Raw genomic sequence first — 19,782 nt, 5'->3', positions numbered from 1 at the left:
TTCTAAATCCAGCTTGAACATCTGGAAGTTCACGTACTGTTGAAGTCTGGCTTGGAGAATTTTGAGCATTACTTTACTAGCATGTGAGATGAGTGCAGTTGTGCAGTAGTTTTAGCATTCTTTGGCATTGCCTTTCTTTGGGATTGGAATGAACACTAATCTTTTCCAGTCCTGTGGCCACTGCTGAGTTTTCCAAATTTGTTGGCATATTGAGTGCAGCACTTTCACAGCATCATCTTTTAGGATTTGAAATAGCTCAACTGAAATTCCATCACCTCCACTAGCTTTGTTTGTAGGGATGCTTCCTAAGGCCCACTTGACTTTGCATTTCAGGATGTCTGGCTCTAGGTGAGTGATCACACCATTGTGATTATCTGGGTCATGAAGATCTTTTTTCATAGTTCTTCTGTGTATTGTTGCCACCTCTTCTTAATTAATATCTTCTGCTTCTGTTAGGTCCATACCATTTCTGTTCTTTATTGTGCCTGTCTTTGCATGAAATGTTTGCTTGGGAAGACAAAAGGAAGGTATAGAAGTAGCCTGCTTCATTGTTTAGATTCCTTTATGAGCTTGAGCAACTAAAGACTTGAACTAAAAGTTTTGAAAACCAAGTGTTCTTTGAAAGTGTGTGGATTCTGTTTATTAACTTGTGAACAAGTGGCTTTTGTTTTGTTTTGTTGAAGTATAGTTTAATTTGCAGTGTTGTGTTTGTTAATTACTGCTATACAGCAAATTGACTCAGTTATACACACATATATTAATATGTTCTTTTTCATATTCTTTTCCATTATGGTTTATCACAGAATGTTGAATATAGTTCCCTGTGCTATACAGTAGGACCTAGATGTTTATCCATTCTGTATGTTAAAACTTACATGTGTTAACCCCAACCTCCAACTTTATCCCTCTCCCAAATCCCTCCCCCTTGGCAACCACCAGGCTGTTCTCTGTGTCCTTGATTTTTCATGGATAGGTTCATTTGTGTCATATTTTAGATTCTTCAGGGACTTCCCAGTGGTTCAGTGGTTAATGCAGGGGTCCCTGGTTCAAGACCTGGTTGGGAAACTAAGATCCCACATGCTGTGTGACTTGGCCTTAAAAAAGAAACAGTGGAAACAGTGGCTGACTTTATTTTTGGGGGCTCCAAAATCACTGCAGATGTTGACTGGAGCCATGAAATTAAGACGCTTACTCCTTAGAAGGAAAGTTATGACCAACCTAGACAGCATATTAAAAAGCAGAGACGTTACTTTGTCAACAAGGTCTGTCTAGTCAAGGCTATGGTTTTCCAGAGGTCATGTATGGATGTGAGAGTTGGATTATAAAGAAAGCTGAGTGCCAAAGAATTGATGCTTTGAACTGTGATGTTGGAGAAGACTCTTGAGAGTCCCTTGGACTGCAAGGAGATCCAGCCAGTCCATCTAAAGGAAATCAGTCCTGAGTATTCATTGGTAGGACTGATGTTGAAGCTGAAACTCCAATACTTTGGCCACCTGATGCGAAGAGCTGACTCATTTGAAAAGACCCTGATGCTGGGAAAGATTGAGGGCAGGAGGAGAAGGGGACGACAGAGGATGAGATGGTTGGATGGCATCACTAACTCAATGAACATGGGTTTGGGTGGGCTCCAGGAGTTAGTGATGGACAGGGAGGCCTGGCGTGCTGCAGTTCATGGAGTTGCAAAGAGTCAGACACGATTCAGCAACTGAACTGAACTGATAAGTTATATTACATGGTATCTGTCTTTCTCTTTCTGACTTACTTCACTTAGTACGATAATCTCTAGCTGCATCTGTTGACCTGTGCTGCTGCAAATGGCATTATTTTGTTCTTTTTTATGGCTGAATAATATTTCATTGTATGTGTGTAGCACATCGTCTTTATTCATTCATCTGTCTGTGGACATGTAGAGATTGTTTCCCTGTCTTGGCTGTTGTGAATAGTGCTACTGTGAACATAGGGGTGCATGTATTTTTCTGAATTATAGTTTTGTCTGGATATATGCCCAAGAGTATGATTGCTGGATCATATGGTAATTCTGTTTTTAGTTTTCTGAGGAACCTCTCTGTTGTTTTCTAGAGTGACTATGACCACACCAACTTACATTACCACCAACCAGGTAGGAGGGTTCCCTTTTCTCCATACCCTCCCCAGCATTTTTCGTTTGTAGACTCTTTAATAATGGCTATTCTGACCAGTTTGAGGTAGTACCTCATTGTAATAATTTTGATTTGCATTTCTTTGATAATTAGTGATGTTGAGCATCTTTTCATGTGCTTACTGGCCATCTGTATTTATTCTTTGGAGAAATGTCTTTTTAGATCTTCTGCCCATTTTTATTTTGGGCTATTTTCTTGTTCAGTTGTATGAATTGTTGGTATATTTCAGAAATTAAGCCCATGTCAGTTGCATCATTTGCAAATATTTTCCCCCGATCTGTAGGTCATCTTTTTGTTTTATTTATTTATTTTTGCTGTACAAAAGCTTATAAGTGTGATTAGGTTCTATTTGTTTACATTTATTTCTATTGCCTTGGGAGGTTGACCTATGAAAATATTGGTATGATTTATGTCAGAGAATGTTTTGCCTATGTTCTCTTCTCGGAGTTTTACGGTGTCATGTCTTAAAGTCTTTAAGCCATTTTGATTCTGTTTTTGTGAATGATGAGAGGGTGTTGAACAAGTAGCTTTATCCCACTGTTTAGTGTGCTGTTTTTAAATGGAATACATTTTTTAAATTTTGGTTTATTTTTGTGCATAAATCCTTTCAGCAACACCCCTAGAAGTATTAATAAACCCAAATTAGATTTTACTGCTTGTAACATTGAAGTCACACACCTGTGAGAAATTTCTTAATTGAATTTTAGCTTTATATTTGACAAGAAAAGGTAATTCATGGAGCAGCTGTGATTTAGCACCTGGATTATTCAAAGTTGCTAGTGTATGTAGTGCTTTTTGCGATTTTTTTGTTTTTAATAGAGTGACTGTAACATGTTCTTCAGGAGTCATAAGGCTTATTAAAAACACTCAGCTACCACATCATCTGTCATTTCTATGATAGATGTAGTTTCTAACTTTTTTTCCTCTCAGAAATTTGGCGCCAGTCTGTCTGAATCAAATAACTTCAGTGGAAATTAAGAAACTAAAGGGGCCTTTCTGCTTTCCATCCATTTCAGAAACAGAAGAGCACTGAACGTTGTCTGTGTGCCTGCTCACCTTTCCCTGAGAAGTGCCTTTCTTTACTCCTGTTTTAGCGGGCAACCGTAAAATAGTATTTCTCTCCCTCTAACAATCTTTTTCAGTATAAACTGTTGAGGGCCATTCATATTTTCTTGATGTTTGTTTCATTTTTATTGTTGGATTTTTATAAACCAGATCGATACATGCTTCAGTCCTGATGGTATGTGTGAGGGGTTAGATAATTGTGAGACCAGATTATATCTGAGACTTCAAGGCATAAATGCCCAGCAATTTTTAAATCACCATAAGATAAAGAAGAATGAAAGCAGTGTGTGTGGTCTACCATGATTCAGGACCTAAATCTGGTTGTTTAGGGTTTGAGTAGGCTTTGAGGGATAGGGGAAACCTTCACTTTGTGCAAAAGGCTTGAAAGCAGGAATACACATGCCATCTTCTGGGATCATGAGGTGACTACTCTTCGAGATTGGAAAGTTTCTATTAAGGAAAAATGCTATTGGAAAGATTGGTTTTGGTAGACCTTGAATATGAAACCAAGAACTTTTGGCTATCTTTTATATTGTGTGGTTAGTGAGAAGGCATAAAGCTTTTGAGCAGGCAGGTGTCATACCTAGTGACAGCAAGTAGGGTTAATTGAAAACTATAGACCCTCACCTCCAATTTTCTTTTATTTTCTTTGTCCTTTGCTTAAATGGAGAAGTACGAATTATGTGTCAAAGTAAAGATTTTTAAAGCTGCAGTTTGTAACTCACCACAAGCATCTCCATAAAAACCTAGAGTATTAACAACGAACACATAAAGACCTGAATAATTCATAGGTAATGGAAGTGTTTGTTTATAAACACTACATAATGGAAGTGTTATATAGTTTGAGCTTTGATGAAGTCAGAATAGCTTGAATTCTGGTTGTGCTACTCACCATGTAATGTTGAACAAATTCTTTAACCTTTCTAACCCTCACTTCATCTGGAAAGGGAAGCTAGTAATATTGCCCACTCAGGATTGTGAGCATGAATAAGATACAAAGCATGTAAAGCTCTTAGCACACTGCCTGGCAAATAGTAAACATCTCTGATAAATACCTTTGCTGCTGATAATTGTTGTTGTGTTATTATTTATCATTATCTAGTACTAATCACTATCCAGTTATATTGTTTCCATGGAACAGTGCATTCTGAATTTTGATCTTGTTACTGTAGGAACAAGATCCCATCTGGTCCAGAAAGAATCTCTCTCCTCCCCACTCAAGTTTCAGAGCCCACTGGTTGGCCTTAGATTTTCTTTAACTTTCTTCCCGGAGTCCTGCCTGGTCAGTGAGGTCATGCCAGAAAAACCAGGAAGTTTTGACTGCCGCAAAGAAAGCACCATTTGCAGCCAGTTATGCGGGAGAGTGGTAAACTTTGGTTTTATAATTTAAGTATTAGGTGTTTTGCTTTGTGTTGTTTCCTACAGGTAGGTTTTGTTACTATGCTTTAAAGTGTGGTGTTTATTATTCAGAAATTTAGACTTATCTTTACTTTTGTCAGGTATAAGCCTTTTTTCCCGTTCCAAACCTTGCAAAGATTTGAAGACGACGACGAAGAGCTTATCCATATACAACAATGGGCACTTACTGAAGGCCGCCTTAAAGTTACATTGCTAGAATGTAGCAGGTATGTTCTTTGTTATTATTGCTACCTTAGAGGAAAGAAGGTATACCAAAAGTGCACTTGAGCAGTATTTGTGCTTGTTCCCCTCTGTGTTAATTTATATTATATTATCTGTAAATTCTTTAGTGGTAAATTTCATAAGAGTAGTCCTTTCCAACTTATAGAAAATATAAACTATATTTTAGAAAGCATGCTAATGGGGGGAATCATTTATCCTGCACTAATTTCCAGACTTCTTAGATACATAATGCTCTGTTGGCATATTTCTTACTACCTGTTAGAAAGTTGTTCATAGCATAACAGTTTGGAAAATTGTTTTTGATAATTAAAAATACCCTGGAAAGTTGCATAACCAGACTTGTAAACCCTTGTGATTCTTAAATTTTAAGCTGGAAGGGAATCTCAGAAATAATCTGGCCCAGCCTCTTTATTTTTCCATCCCTATAGTCTAAGCTGTGTTTATACGTTGCTTGAACTACTTACTACATTAGCCTCCTTCCTTATCTCCTAACACTGGTTACCAATATGACAAGCAGAATAAGCTTTTCAAAATGCATATCTGATTGTCCTTTTCCTACTTAAAATTCTCTTAATGGCTTCCCCATTCCCCTTAGACTATAGACCCAAATCATTACCATGACATGCATGCCCCTCTTTACCTCTCTAGTTTCTTTTTGTACTCAGCCCCTCACTCACAGTGCTTCAGCCAAATAGGCCTTCCTAAGAGAAGAGGATGGCAGATTTTCCCTCTAAAGTGCCAGATAAGTAAATAGTCTAGGCTTTGACATTCACATGGTTTCTTTTGCAATTACTCAACTCTGCCTTGTAGTAAGAAAGCAGTCATAGATACGACAGTAGGCAAATGAATGGGCCTGACTTGACTGTGTAAGCATAAAGCTGTATTATATGAATTTCATAATTTTTGTGTGTCATAAAGTTCTTTTGATTTTTTTTTTAACCATTTAAAAATGTGGAAACCATTGGTAGCCCACAGGCCATAGAAAAACAAACAGTGGACTGGATTTGGTCCATGGGCCATAGTTTGCCATTCCCAGCCTTAAATATTTAAACATACCAAGCTCCTTGTGTCTATTGCTTGTGGCTTTTAACCACTAGCTATTGTTGCCTCCTTTGCTCATGATTCTCTTACTGCATCTGAGATACTGCTCACCTAAAGCCTTGGGTCAGTCTTGGACCCAAGACTATGAAGGCATCAAGAGAGTATGGTAAGGCATTATTTAGGTCATGTTGAATTGAGATCAATGATACGAAGAAAAACATGACAATTGTGAAGTATATGTATCCTACTTTCCTTTAATAAGGACCTGTATAACAAAGAATGTATAAGAAACCAATAAAGATTTTTATGGGGAAAAGGTGAAGGGAACTGGGTTAATGATGCTGGACAGGGGTGAAGGTGGGAGCCAAACTTCTCACTATAAACTTTTTTTGTACTGTTTGTTTTTTGTGACTGTTATCACCTTGTCAAAAAATAAAAATAAAGACCAGTATTTCTGGAGGGTTGAAGGACAAAGCCTGGACAGTGGTTCATGTTCTTATGTTAGTCCTTGTAGGCTTGGGTTATATAGTGCCAGCACCTTTTCCCGGGTGACAGCTTAATCTTGGAAACAAGCATGCTGTCTCAATAGTTTTTAGTCACTCTGGTTACACACCTGACCATGTAAAGTTACTTAGTGTTGTGGTGCTGTGTATTATTCACATAGTTTAAGGCATACGTAAAATTGTTAATGGAGGAGAGAATAAATTATTGTTTTCAACTCATCCTTGCTTTTTTGTCTTTGTGTTGAAAAGTTGAAACATTCACCTCATTTTTATTAAAATCTTTTTTACGTTATTTTCTTCTAAACATTTTTGTTACTATACAAATAGAACTCTCGATTCATATAGCGTCCAAGTTTCTAGAATTCACACTAAAGGAAATATACTATTGTAATCTCAGTATTTTAAGTTTTCTCCCTACTGAATATAAATTCATCTTGTGTGGTTTATTGTAATTTCTAAAACAGAAAATGACACTCTAGAAAAAACAGAAGAACAAATAATAATGCCCCCCTTTTTGGAGGAAGAACAAAAAAATGCTTTTCATTTATTTCAATTTTGGAAGCTTAAGGCTTAAGAACTCTTAAGATATTTTTACCATGACTGCTTCACTTAGTGATGTGAAAAGTTGTTGTTCAGTTGCTAAGTAGCATCCGACTCTTTGTGACCTCATGGACTGTAGCATGCCAGGCTCCTCTGTCCTCCACTATCTCTTGGAGTTTGCTCAGATTCAGGTCCATTGAGTTGGTAACGCTACCTAACCATCTCTTTTGCCACCCACTTCGCCTTTTGGCTTCAATCTTTCCCAGCTTTAGGGTTTTTTCCAATGAGTCAGCTCTTTACATCAGATGGTCAAAGTATTAGAGCTTCAACTTCAGCATCAGTCCTTCCAGTGAGTATTCAGTGTTGATTTCCTTTAGGATTGACTGGTTTGATCTCCTTGCTGTCCAAGGGACTCTCAAGAGTCTTCTCCAACACCACAGTTCAAAAGCATCAATTCTTTGGCACACAGCCTTCTTTATGGTCCAACTCTCACATCCATACATGACTACTGGAAAAACCATAGTTTTGACTACATGGACCTTTGTCGGCAAAGTGATATCTTTGCTTTTTATTTTTTATTTAATATAAATTTATTTATTTTAATTGGAGGCTAATTACTTTACAGTATTGTATTGGTTTTGCCATACATCAACATGACTCTTTGCTTTTTAATCTTTGGTTTATAATATGGTGTCTAGGTTTGTCATAATTTTCCTTCCAAAGAGCAAGCGTCTTTTAATTTCATGGCTGCAGTCACTGTCAGCAGTGATTTTGGAGCCCAAGAAAATAAAATCTGTCACTACTACTCTTCCCTTTCTGCTTGCCATGACATGATGGGACCTGATGCCTTGATTTTAGTTTTTTTGAATGTTGAGTTTCAAGACAGCCTTTTCACTCTCCTCTTTCACCCTCATGAAGAGTCTCTTTAGTTCCTCCTTACTTTCTGCCATTAGAATAGTATCATCTGCATATCTGAGGTTGTTGACATTTCTTCTGGCAGTCTTGATTCCAGCCTGTGATTCATCCAACCCAGCATTTCACATGATGTACTCTGCACAGAAGTTGACAATATACAGCCTTGTGTACTACTTTTCCAATTTTGAACCAGTGAGTTCCATCTCTGGTTGTAATTGTTACTTCTTGACCGGCCTACAGGTTTCTCAGGAAACAGGTTAAGATGGTCTGGTACTCCTATCTCTTAAAGAATTTTCCACAGTTTGTTGTGATCCACACAGAGGCTTTAGCACAGTCAATGAAGCAAAAGTAGATATTTTTCTGGAACTCCCTTGCTATCTCCATGATCCAGCAAATGTTGGCAATTTAATCTCTGGTTCCTCTGCCTCTTTGAAACCCAGCTTCATGTGAAAATATTTGAAACAAATAGAAGAACGTTTTAGAATGATCAAATTTTTGAAAGAGTATAAACCAGTTAAGATTAGAACTTATCTGTAGACCACTTGTATGTGTATAAAATTGTTCTAAATTAGCATGCTATCATGATTCGAAGTTTCTTGGGTTTTTAACGTTTAGGCATGCGTGTTCACACTTCTCCTCCTTGAGACCTATTTAAACATGTCCAAGTTGTTACAGTGTCATATGGATCGCTTACTATTGTCATGTTCGTACATGCTTAGTCTCTTAAGTTGTGTCCGCCCACAGACTGCAGTCTGCCAGGGTCCTCTGTCCATGCGCTTCTCTAGGCAAAAACACTAGAGTGGTTTGCCATTTCCTCCTGCAGAGGATCTTCCCAATCCAGGGGTCAAACCTGCATCTGCTGTGTCTCCTGCATTGGCAGGCGGATTCTTTACCACTGAGCCACCTGGGAAGCCCAATGTTGTTGTAGTTTTAATTTAATATAATGTATTTTTTAAATTTTTATCTTTTGGTTGCCCTGGGTCTTTATTGCTGCACACGTGCTTTCTCTAGCTCCTGTGAGAGGGGCTACTCTTTGTGGCAGTGCAAAGGCTTCTGATTGTGGTGGCTTTTGTTGTGGAACACAGGCTCTGGGCACGTGGCCTTCAGTAGTTGCGTCACACAGGCTCAGTAGTTGTGGCCTGTGGGATCTAGAGCACAGACTCAGAAGTTGTGGCACATGGGCTTCCGTAGCGTGTGGAATCCTCCTGGACCAGGGATTGAACCCATGTCCCCTGCATTGGCAGGTAGATTCTTATCCACTCTGCCACCAGGGAAATCCCCTAGCTTAATATTCTTTTAAATGTTTGTTTCTTAAGCATTTTTGAACTTGACCTTGAATCAAGTAAAATATAACTTTAATAATGTTTTCCCGAAATCCAGGAAAGGATCATACTTATCACCCACAGACAGTGATGGCTTTCTGCAAGGATTTCTTTGTTTTTTTAAACTTTATTTTGAAATAATAAAATGGTTGGTTCTCTGTGAGGATTTTTTTCTTTCTTAACTTTATTTTGAATTTCAGACTGCCAGAAGTCTGTGTGGAGATTTACCAAACTTAGCTGTTGTAATTTAAGAGTAAATTTTGCCAAAGAGGAAACAAGTTAGAAGTATTCATAGACAACCGTTTACTGAAAATAGTGGAGTTGTACAGCTTTATGCTTCAGAAGGCAACGCAAAGTAGAAATAATCCTGACTTTTGAGTTACAAGTGCTATGTTCACATCCTGGCCTTACGGTTTTACTGTTAGTTACATGTTCTTGGGCAAGTTACACATCTGTAAAAATGGACAAGTGTGCTGCTTTGCTGGTAATTGTGATCAGAGATAGGTAAATAAACTATAGTGCCTGTTGCTGCTGCTAAGTCGCTTCAGTTGTGTCTGACTCTGGGCAACCCTATGGACAGCAGCCCACCAGGCTCCTCTGTCCACGGGATTCTCCAGGCAAGAGTACTGGAGTGGGTTGCCATTACTACACACTAAGGCTTCCGTAGATGTAACTTCTGTTATTATGCCTTGATATAATCATTCTCATATTTATCAAGAAAAAAGTAAATCTTTATAGAAAACTGGGTTTTTTGGACATTTAGTTGTGAGAACTGGAATTTGAATTTCATTAATTTGAAAGGATCTTGCACCGTGAAGGGAAGTTGTTTTCTAATTATATGAAATACAGTTTTGAATTTCCCAAATAAAGCTTGGGAATGGAAACATAGTTGTGTTTGTAAAAATTGGTTCTTATACCTTGCTTTTAGAAAGCAAACACAGTCATTCTGAAGTTGCCTTTTTTTTTTTTGCATTGACTAAAGTTAGTTTTTTAATCACAGAAGATCTCAACTGCTGTGTTTGTAGTACTGCTATTAGAAGACTAAATTATTTCACATTAGTGTTGCAGTCACTAAGATTATTAAGATTATTTTTATACTTCAGCTTCTAAGAGGATTTTAGATACTTTGCAAAAGAAAATAATATTCCCATGTGCAGTTAAATAGAAGATAAATTAGATCAAAAAAACAGCCTTGTAGAAAAGAGGTCAGTTTTCTAGAGAAGGAAACTTGATAGATTTCTTAGTTTTTAATCTCTTGATAAACTGTGCCTGCTTTTCAGGGGAGGAGAGAATCTGATGTCAAATTCTAGAAGGGATTTGCCCCTACATCTTTGTACATTAAACAGAGTAGTGGGCCTCTTCTCATCTCATCTATTCTGTTTTCCTGGTTTTAGCAACCAGTGATATTTTTAAGAAACAAGCTAAGATTATAGTCACTGAAAGCAAAGCCTGTAAAGTTTTGTCGTGTGAGAGTTCTGTACTCTAAAGCAGTATATTTAGGATAGCCTGTCCTTATTATAGATAAAAGTTCTAATTAAGGTCAGTTCTTCACTGAGTCATACTTACAGTGTTGTAAAGCTTCTGTTTTCTCAGCACCTTTTAGAGTGTTGTTTTGTTTTACTGGGTTCCAAAAATATATCATTTAAAAAAATTTTAAATGTTAACACAAATACAGAAAAACCATAGCCCTTGGCATTCTACTTTTATTATCAAGAGTTCTCCCTTATCCCATAATTATCTGTTATCAGCATGCACTCATGGATTCCTGTTTTTTTCAATGGTTATAATTCTTTACCATGCTTAATTATTTTGGTGCCTAAATTTTCTCAGATGTAGCTTCTTGGAGCCTCTTCAAACTGGCTCCTATATGCTTGTGACATGACCTTGTCTTTTTTCTTTGCTTTTCTTTTTCTTGCTGCTGCTTCTTGAAAACTGGACGTTGGAAATAATGAGTTGTAGAAACTCTAGATTCTGTTATATTCTGGAATGATTGATGTTATGTTCTAGAGGGCAGTTGGCTTTCCTGTCCTCAAGTTGCAAACTTTGTCTCCTTACCCTTCCCGCCTTTCCATCTTCCCAGCAGCAGCGTGTTTCCGCTCTCTGTTTTGTCTTCCCACTGCTGCTGTGTTAGACTGGTGTCCCAGAGTCTCCTCCTGTATATAGCAGTCAGCCAAGGATTTGAGCAGAGATGGAACTTACCCTCTCAGTGGTTTCTTTGCTCCTAGGGGTCACCCCATAATTTCTAGCTGCTCTGTCGGCTTTGCCCTCCATCCTCTGATAGATAAAATCCATAAAGCTTCAACTTTCTGCTGTATGAACTATACCACCATTTTCCTGCAGCTCTAGCCCTGAGCTATGAACACCCCAAGCTAGTAATTTGTACTCCTTCTTGAAATTTTTTGAAATTAGACTGTCCTCTGGCTTCTCTCTGCTTTGGGAAGGTTTTCATTGCCTTTAAATGTGTTTTTGCAATTCTTTTTATCACTTTTATACTGCAGTCTGTTGGAGAGTTTGTGTGACCACTTTACCACTATCACCTGAAGTACTGCTCACCTGGTTTTGTGGTAGATGTTGTTGACAGGTTTTGCCTTTGTTTTCCTGATTGTTCTCTGTGCTTTTATGGGAAGATTTTGGAACCATGCTATCACTACCACCATCCTTCTAGAACCAGAAATACCTATTTTTACTTAGATTTTTATAAGGCAAAGGGAAGGGTTTAATCATGTGATTAAACAATTTTGAAATAAAATTAGCTGATCTTGTTTCTTTTATTAGAGGCAGCTGAAATAAAAATTTGGCAGAAGGAATTAATACTTTTAAGTAGCGTTATATCCATATTATATAGTGACATACTTAGTTCTTCCATGGAGAAGGCTATTAACATGGAGTTTTGAAATTCATTTCAAATTCATGAGCTATTTAAAAAGTTAAAACCAAAGATATAATTCCAGCTTACATTTGTCTGTAATCTTCCATTTATTTTAGGATTGAGTTTGAGTACATTCACTTGTTTAATTTTGACTCAAGTGGTAACTTAAAAAAAATTATCTGCAGTAAATAATCCTAAATATTAACTTTCCCCTTCTGAGTAGTTGGTAAATAGATGTACCTTATAGTCTGTATTTACTTTAATATTTGACAGTTTTCTCTTTTTTCAAAAGAGAAAATATCTAGCTAGATTTGAATATATTTGGGGGCATGATACCTTTATTGTTGTTAATAGCATTTACTTATTATCTGCAATATACATATATATATATAGTAGGCACTTTGCATTCATTATTTCAGTCCTCAGAACATCTTCATGAGATTAGTAATATATCTGTTTTGTAGATGAAGAACTGAGATCCACAAGTTACTTGCTTAAAACCACATAGCTGGAATTTGAAGCTAAGTTTGTTTGACTTCAAAATCCTTCACTCATTCTATCTTCATAGTCTTTTTTTTTTTTAGCTTGCTGAAGAAGGTTTTGATTCTTAAATTTTTCATATTGTGTTAGAAGTATATAAATTTTGGAATTTTTTTTTTAATCTGTTTGAAGGCAAGTCATTTTTTAAATTACCTTTTTAGGAAGATCTTGAGATACAGAAATGTGTATTAATAATGAAGCATCATTTATATAAAGGCTGGAGGAGAGATAAAAAGGAAATTAGCTCAAACATGAGATATTTAATTTTGTTTAAGAGGAAACTTCCACTCAAAGTGAGCTGTTGAAAAACAGAAGAATTACTTGGCACTGTTGCTGAATATTATTCCTAGAGTTTTTTTTAAAAGCTATGTAGATCTGTAACAATAATGGTCTGTAACTCTGAATTTGGACATATAACTCTACAAGATGAACTGAATTCCTAGAGATCTTATGCCTATGCCTGTATTTATTTAACTGTTTAAGTTCCTCTAGCAGTAAGAGATAAATAAAATAAAATAATTGAATGATTTCCCTTTGTTTCTATACACTTCTCTGGGGTATAATTAAGTAATCTTCCTGTAGTTAGGTTGTTTTTTACTAGAAGCAGGCGTCTCAGAGGATCCTAAATTTGGAGTTCACTTGCCCTAGATTTATGTAGGTATTCTTTTCTTCCCCCGCTTCCTCTTCCCTAAGATTATTGTGTTGGAAATAGTATTGTTTCTTTTGTAATTGTATAGGCATAGTTCCAGAGCATCACAACATGACGATAAAGCAAATCATATGAATGTTTTGGTTCCCCAATACATATAAAAGTTATGGTTACACTAGACTGTAGTCTATTAAGTGTGTGATAGTATTATGTCTAGAAAAATGTACATACCTTAATTATAAAAGACTTGACTACCAAACGATGCTCACCATCATAGAGCCTTCAGCGAGTCATAAACTCTTTGCTGGTGGATAATCTTGCCTTCATGTTGATGGCTCCTGTGACTTACCAAGTGTGGTGGTTGCTGAAGGATGAGATGGCATGGTAATTTCTTAATGTAAGACCACAGAGAAATTGGCTGCATTGATCGACTCTTCCTTTCATAGACGATTTCTCTGTAGCATGCAGTTCTGCTTGATAGTATTTTACTCACAGCAGAACTTTTTTCAAAACTGGAGTCAGTGCTCTCAAATCCTGCCACTGTTTTATCAGTAAAGTTTCTGTAATAATGTAAATCCTTTGTTGTTATTTTCAAAAGTCAATTGAGTTTGAAACAGTAAATGCTAGAGAGGATGTGGAGAGAAGGGAATTCTCCTACACTGTTGGTGGGAATGTAAATTGGTACAGTCACTATGGAGAACAGAATGGAGGTTCCTTAAAAAACTAAAAATAGAGCTACCATATGACCCTGCAATCCCACTCACCGACATATACTTGGAGAAAAACATGATGTGAAAGGATACATTCACCCCCATGTTCAGCGCAGCACTATTTACAGTAGCCAAGACATGGAAGCAACTTAAATGTCCATTGACAGAGGAATGAAATAAGATGTGGTACGTATATTCAGTGGACTGTTACTCAGCCATTAAAAAGAATGAAATCATGCCATTCACATCAACATGGATGGACCTCGAGATTGTCATACTGAGTGAAGTAAGTCAGAGAAGGAAAAATATCATGTGACATTCCTTATATGTGGAATCTAAAAAGAAATGAGACATGGACTTAACAAAACAGAGACTTGCAGAATGAACTTAGGGTTGCCAGGGGGAAGGGATACTTAGGGAGTTGGATGAACCTGAACACACTGCTATGTTTAAAGTAGATAATCAACAGCTACCTACTGTGTTTAGCACATGGAACTCTGCTCAGTATTAGGTGGCAGCCTGGATGGGAGGGGAGTTTGGGGAAGAATGGATACATGTATATGTATGGCTGAGTCCCTTCTCTGTCCGCTTGAAACTATCACTGCATTGTTCAACTGAAATAAAAGGTACATTAACAGATTCTTTAGAAGTCAAACAAGTTTGCCTTCTTCATGGTGCTCCAAAATAATTACATAATAGCATCAAGGATCATTCATCATAGATCACCATAACAAATATAATGATAATGAAAAATTTGAGATACTCTGAGAATTAACAAAACGTGACACAGACACAGAGTGAGCAAATGCTGTAGGAAAAATGGTATTGATAGACTTTCTTGCTCAATGCAAGGTTGTCACAAACCCTCAATTTCTAAAAATTGTAATATTTATAAAATAAAGCAAAGAGCAGTAAAGCAAGGCATGGTAAAACAGGTTTGCTTGTATATCCCTCTACTGCTATTTCATGTAGTAAAACAACGATTTTCATGCTTCTGATATCTGAATAGCAAAAGAACTTAAGAAAATTAGGTACAAACCCACATGGCACAAAGCCAACACTGTTAAAATGCCAGACTCCAAAATATTTCAGTGTGCTGTTGGCATGCTATATACTTAAATATGATACTTTCAGCAAAAGGGAACTGTGAAATGAACTGTGGGCAGAAAAATAAAAATGCAAGGGTATTATATCTGAATTTTCCCTCTCTTTGCACCATGATGCCATAACTGTCAATCAAGTGCTTCTGATGAACTTATTAAAGATACCTGAAGGTGACATTAAGATAACACTTGTTTTCAGAAATTGCTGTTTATAGTATGGATTGCATAGTAAGAGAAATTGAAGGCCCAGAAACAAATTAAGAGGTATTATAGGTTAAAAGTGAGGAAGTAAGTTCTTGAAATACATGTATTAGTAGAAACGAAAAGGGACAAATGGTATAACTAGGACAGGATTTAGTGAGTGACAGAATATGTGGGTGGGTGTAGGTAGAAGAAGCCAAGGAGTGTTAAGAATTTGAGTCTAGGTGAGTTATGATCTTATTGAATTTTGATTTGGTCAAGTATTGGTTATTTTCTAATATTAGAGGTTATAAAGTTCAAAGTTTCTCTCTCCAGGACTAGTAGGGGAAATAGTGACACTTGTTTCAGAGGGAGAAGAAGGTACAGCCATCCTCACAGTCTGATTTTAGAACATTTTTGTCCCTGTCACAGAAGCTCCACACTCATTAGCAGTCAATTCCTATTCCCTCTAGTTCTCTTCCCCCAGACCTTATGTAACCAGTAGTCTTTTGAATTCTTATTTTTCTGACCACGGTTCATTTCACAGTTCACTTTTGTGGAAGGTATCATGTGTAAGTGTATAGCATGCCAACATCACACTGAAATATTTTTTGGAGTCTGGCATTTTAACACAGTGTTGGCTTTATGTCATCTGGGTTTGTACTTAATTTTCTCAAATTCTTTTGCTATTCAGATACCAGAAGCATGAAAATCGTTTTACTACATGAAATAGCAGTAGGGATACACAAGTATACCTGTTGTACTGCACCTTGCTTTACTGTATTTCATAAATATTACATTTAGAAATTGAGGGTTTGTGACAACCGTACACTGAGTGACAACCCTACACTGAGTGACAACCCTACATTGAGCAAGTCTGTCAACACCATTTTTTCCAACAGCATTTGCTCACTTTGTGTCTACGTCATATTTTGTTAATCCTCAGAGTATTTCAAACTTTTTCATTATTATTACATTTGTTATGGTGATCTATGATCAGTGATCTTTGATGCTACTTTTGCCTCTATAAATTTGCTTATTTCCAGACATTGCATCAGAGAAGGCAGTGGCACCCCACTCCAGTACTCTTTTGCCTGGAAAATCCCATGGAGGAGCCTGGTGGGCTGCAGCCCATGGGGTCGCTAAGAGTCAGACACGACTGAGCGACTTCCCTTTCACTTTTCACTTTCATGCATTGGAGAAGGAAATGGCAACCCACTCCAGTGTTCTTGCCTGGAGAATCCCAGGGACGGGGGAGCCTGGTGGGCTGCGGTCTATGGGGTTGCACAGAGTCGAACACGACTGAAGCGCCTTAGCAGCACCAGCAGACATTCCATACAGTATGAGGTCTTTTGTGACTGGCTTTTTTCACTTAGCTTGTTTTCAGGGTTTATCCTTATTGTAGCATGTATCATCACTTCATTGCCTTTTGTTACCAGATAATATTCCATTGTGTATATATGCCATATGCCATATCTTATTTACCTGTTCATGACCTCATGGACATATGGGTTGTTTTCACTTTTTGGCTGTTGTCACTAGTGCTATCATGGACATTCATGTCAAGTTTTTATGTGAATATATGCTTTTATTTTTCTTGATTATATATCTAGGAGTAGAATTTCTGGGTCATGTGTTAATTCTATGTTAACTTTTTAAGAAGCAAGTGACTACATCATTTTCCAACCCCTCCAGCAATGTGTGAGGATTCTAGGTTCTCCATATCCTCACCCATACTTCTCTCTTTTTAAATTAGCCATCTAGTGGGTATGAAGTATATCTCATTGTGGTTTTGATTTGTATTTCCCTGATGACTAATGATGTTGAGCATATTTTCATGTGCTGATTGGCTCTTCGAATATCTTCTTTGGATAAATGTCTATTCATATTCTTTGTCCATTTTTCAGTTGGGTTATACTAGGTCCTTATGAGACACCTGATTTGCACATTCTGTGGATTATCTTTGCTTACTTGGTGGTATCCTTTGAAGGAGAAAAATTTTAATTTCAGTAAAGTTCCATTCACCCTTTTTTTGTTGTTGTTCTCCTGTTTTAAGAAATTGTTGCCTGATTAAGGTCACAAATGTTTGCTTTTATGTTTTCTTATCAGAAATTTATTTTCTGAAACAAGAAAGGAATTTATTTATCAGATATTTAGTTCTGTGGCTTACTTTTTGGTTACTTTTTATTACATGTTTTTACAATTAAAAACAAGTGTTGTCAAAAATATAGAATGATTTATGATTTTAGGGAAGGATTGCAAGAATTATGCTTTCTCATTCCTGAATCCTGTAATACCTGTTGAGAATTTGGGAGTACTAGGTGGTGCATTGGAAAAGGCAGTGGCAACCCACTCCAGTACTCTTGCCTGGAAAATCCCATGGACGGAGGAGCCTGGTGGGCTGCAGTCCATGGGGTCGCTAAGAGTCGGACACAACTGAGCGACTTCACTTTCACTTTTCACTTTCATGCATTGGAGAAGGAGATGGCAACCCACTCCTGTATTCTTGCCCAGAGAATCCCAGGGATGGGGGAGCTTGGTGGGCTGCTGTCTGTGGGGTCGCACAGTCAGAGACGACTGAAGCGACTTAGCAGCAGCAGCAGCAGCAGCAGCAGCAGCAGATGGTGCAGAGCCTTCTCTGGATTGACAGTAAATCCTTCAGGTAGTTTGCTCTTTTGAACAGATGGTGGCAGCAGAGCTTTGCTGAATGAAAATTCTCAATTTTTAAGCCTAGTATTTTTGAGTTATGAAGATTTTTAATGTTCTTGGCAATAAATTGTTAGGCAGTAAGTTTAAATTTCCATTTAAGATTAAAAATTATTTAAATTTAGGGAGTTTTTTGCTATGAGTTTATTCTGGCTTTTCAGTTTATGAAACCAGTTTGTGAGGTATGAGCATGGTTTTCTTCAGTTCTCCAACCTTAGGACATAATTTTCTCTTAATACTCTAAGGTCTTTTACCCACTTTTCTTTCATTATCTCACTCCTATCCCTATGATATTTGTGTAGAGATAAAGTAATAGAGTAATAGTCAAAATGGTGATTAATGCTAAAGCTATTTGCAAACTTACTCCTAAAACACATTGGCAGACTCACATTCTGACTTAGGAAATATGTAATATAGAAGTTGAACATGTGGGTAACAGTTTTTTCTCCTTCAATAAGAGAAACTGCTTTATATCATCTCAAGATTGGATTAAAGATTTCCTTTTTAGATCTAAATATTAAACAGTAAAATTAAGTGGTGCAGTTATTCTGTGACAGTTGTTTTCAAGGTAATAGAAATAGTAAACATATATTGAGCACTGACTGTTCGCTAAGTGTTAGTCACTCAGTCGTGTCTGACTCTTTGAGATCTCATGGACTATAGCCAACAGGCTCCTCTGTCCATGGAATTCTCCAGGCAAGAATACTAGAGTGGGCTGCCATTTCCTTCTCCAGACTGTTTGCTGAACACTATGCTAAATGCCTTATGTGCATTGACTTATTCTCACAGCAGCTGCTTCTGAGAGGTAAGTTACTGTTTTTGGCCTGAAGTTTCCAGAGGAAGACAGGAGTTTAGAGAAGTTAAATAATTTGCCCAAGTCACATTAGTGGATGGAAAGGTGTGTGTATGTGTTCATAAGCAAGTATATTATACTATTTTATGTGTGTTTAATTTTTACAGAGATGGTATCATACTGTATATATGCATCACTTTGCAACTTATTTTTAAAATTCAACAGCCTGATTTGAAAATCTATAGCATTTGCTACTATGTATAGATGTCTGATCAATTTTTTTACCTCATGAATAGATACTATCTTTGAATAAGCTGCTTAAAAACAGCTTGTCGTAGAGTTTCATCTGATTCTTCTTTTTATTTCGCTTTTCCACTAGAGCATGTACCAAGTGTTTAATTAAATTTTTTCCTCTGTTAACAGAGTAATTTATTAATTTTTGGTATAATGATCAGGAAGAAAAAGCTTAATACATATAATTGGTATAATAGTCCCTATATTTTATTTTATACTTCAGATTACTTATTTTTGGATCATATGACACTGAAGCAAATATTCATTGCACACTTGAACTGAGTACTGGTGTTTGGGAAGAAAAGCAAAGGAGTTCTATTAAGACGGTAAGATATATTTGCTTAGTTTTACATCTGTATAAAGTTTATATTCTATAAGTGTTTTTTCAATATTTCTGTATCCTTGAGTTATTTTTAGTCATTTGCAAATAATTATGAACAGCTCTTATTTGTTTTGTTGTAATGCATCCATAACAAAATGAATCACGTAAAACTATAATATTAATTGCTTGCTTGCATCAAAAACCTTGTCTGACTAATTTTCTTTTTATAACTTCAGTTGTTTCATAGTTGTGGGATCAGAGGGAAATAATTCTGAAAACATTGAAAAGTGTGTACATTCAGAGCATTCATTCACTCATTCATCAGATATTTTGTGAACACTTACCTGGTACCAGGCACTGTGTTAGCTGCTGACAAGAGACCCTGTTTTTGTTGTGCTGTCCTACGGGAGAGGTTTGATATTCGTCTGCC

The 19,782-nt window shown here is 36.9% G+C and overlaps 1 protein-coding gene across 1 annotated transcript in view; it reads left to right on the top strand.

The window, feature by feature from the left end:
- PDZD8 (PDZ domain containing 8) overlaps window positions 1-19,782 on the top strand; it is a 78,765-nt gene that overhangs the window by 22,493 nt on the left and 36,490 nt on the right. The window contains exons 2-3 of the mRNA XM_068961224.1: window positions 4,724-4,849; window positions 19,254-19,356. Of these exons, the coding sequence (XP_068817325.1) occupies window positions 4,724-4,849; window positions 19,254-19,356 (229 nt within the window). The remainder of the gene's footprint in view (window positions 1-4,723; window positions 4,850-19,253; window positions 19,357-19,782) is intronic.

Source organism: Capricornis sumatraensis, chromosome 23 (genome assembly GCF_032405125.1).
Source record: "Capricornis sumatraensis isolate serow.1 chromosome 23, serow.2, whole genome shotgun sequence".
NCBI lineage: Eukaryota > Metazoa > Chordata > Mammalia > Artiodactyla > Bovidae > Capricornis > Capricornis sumatraensis.
This window is presented reverse-complemented; position numbering and strand designations above follow the sequence as displayed.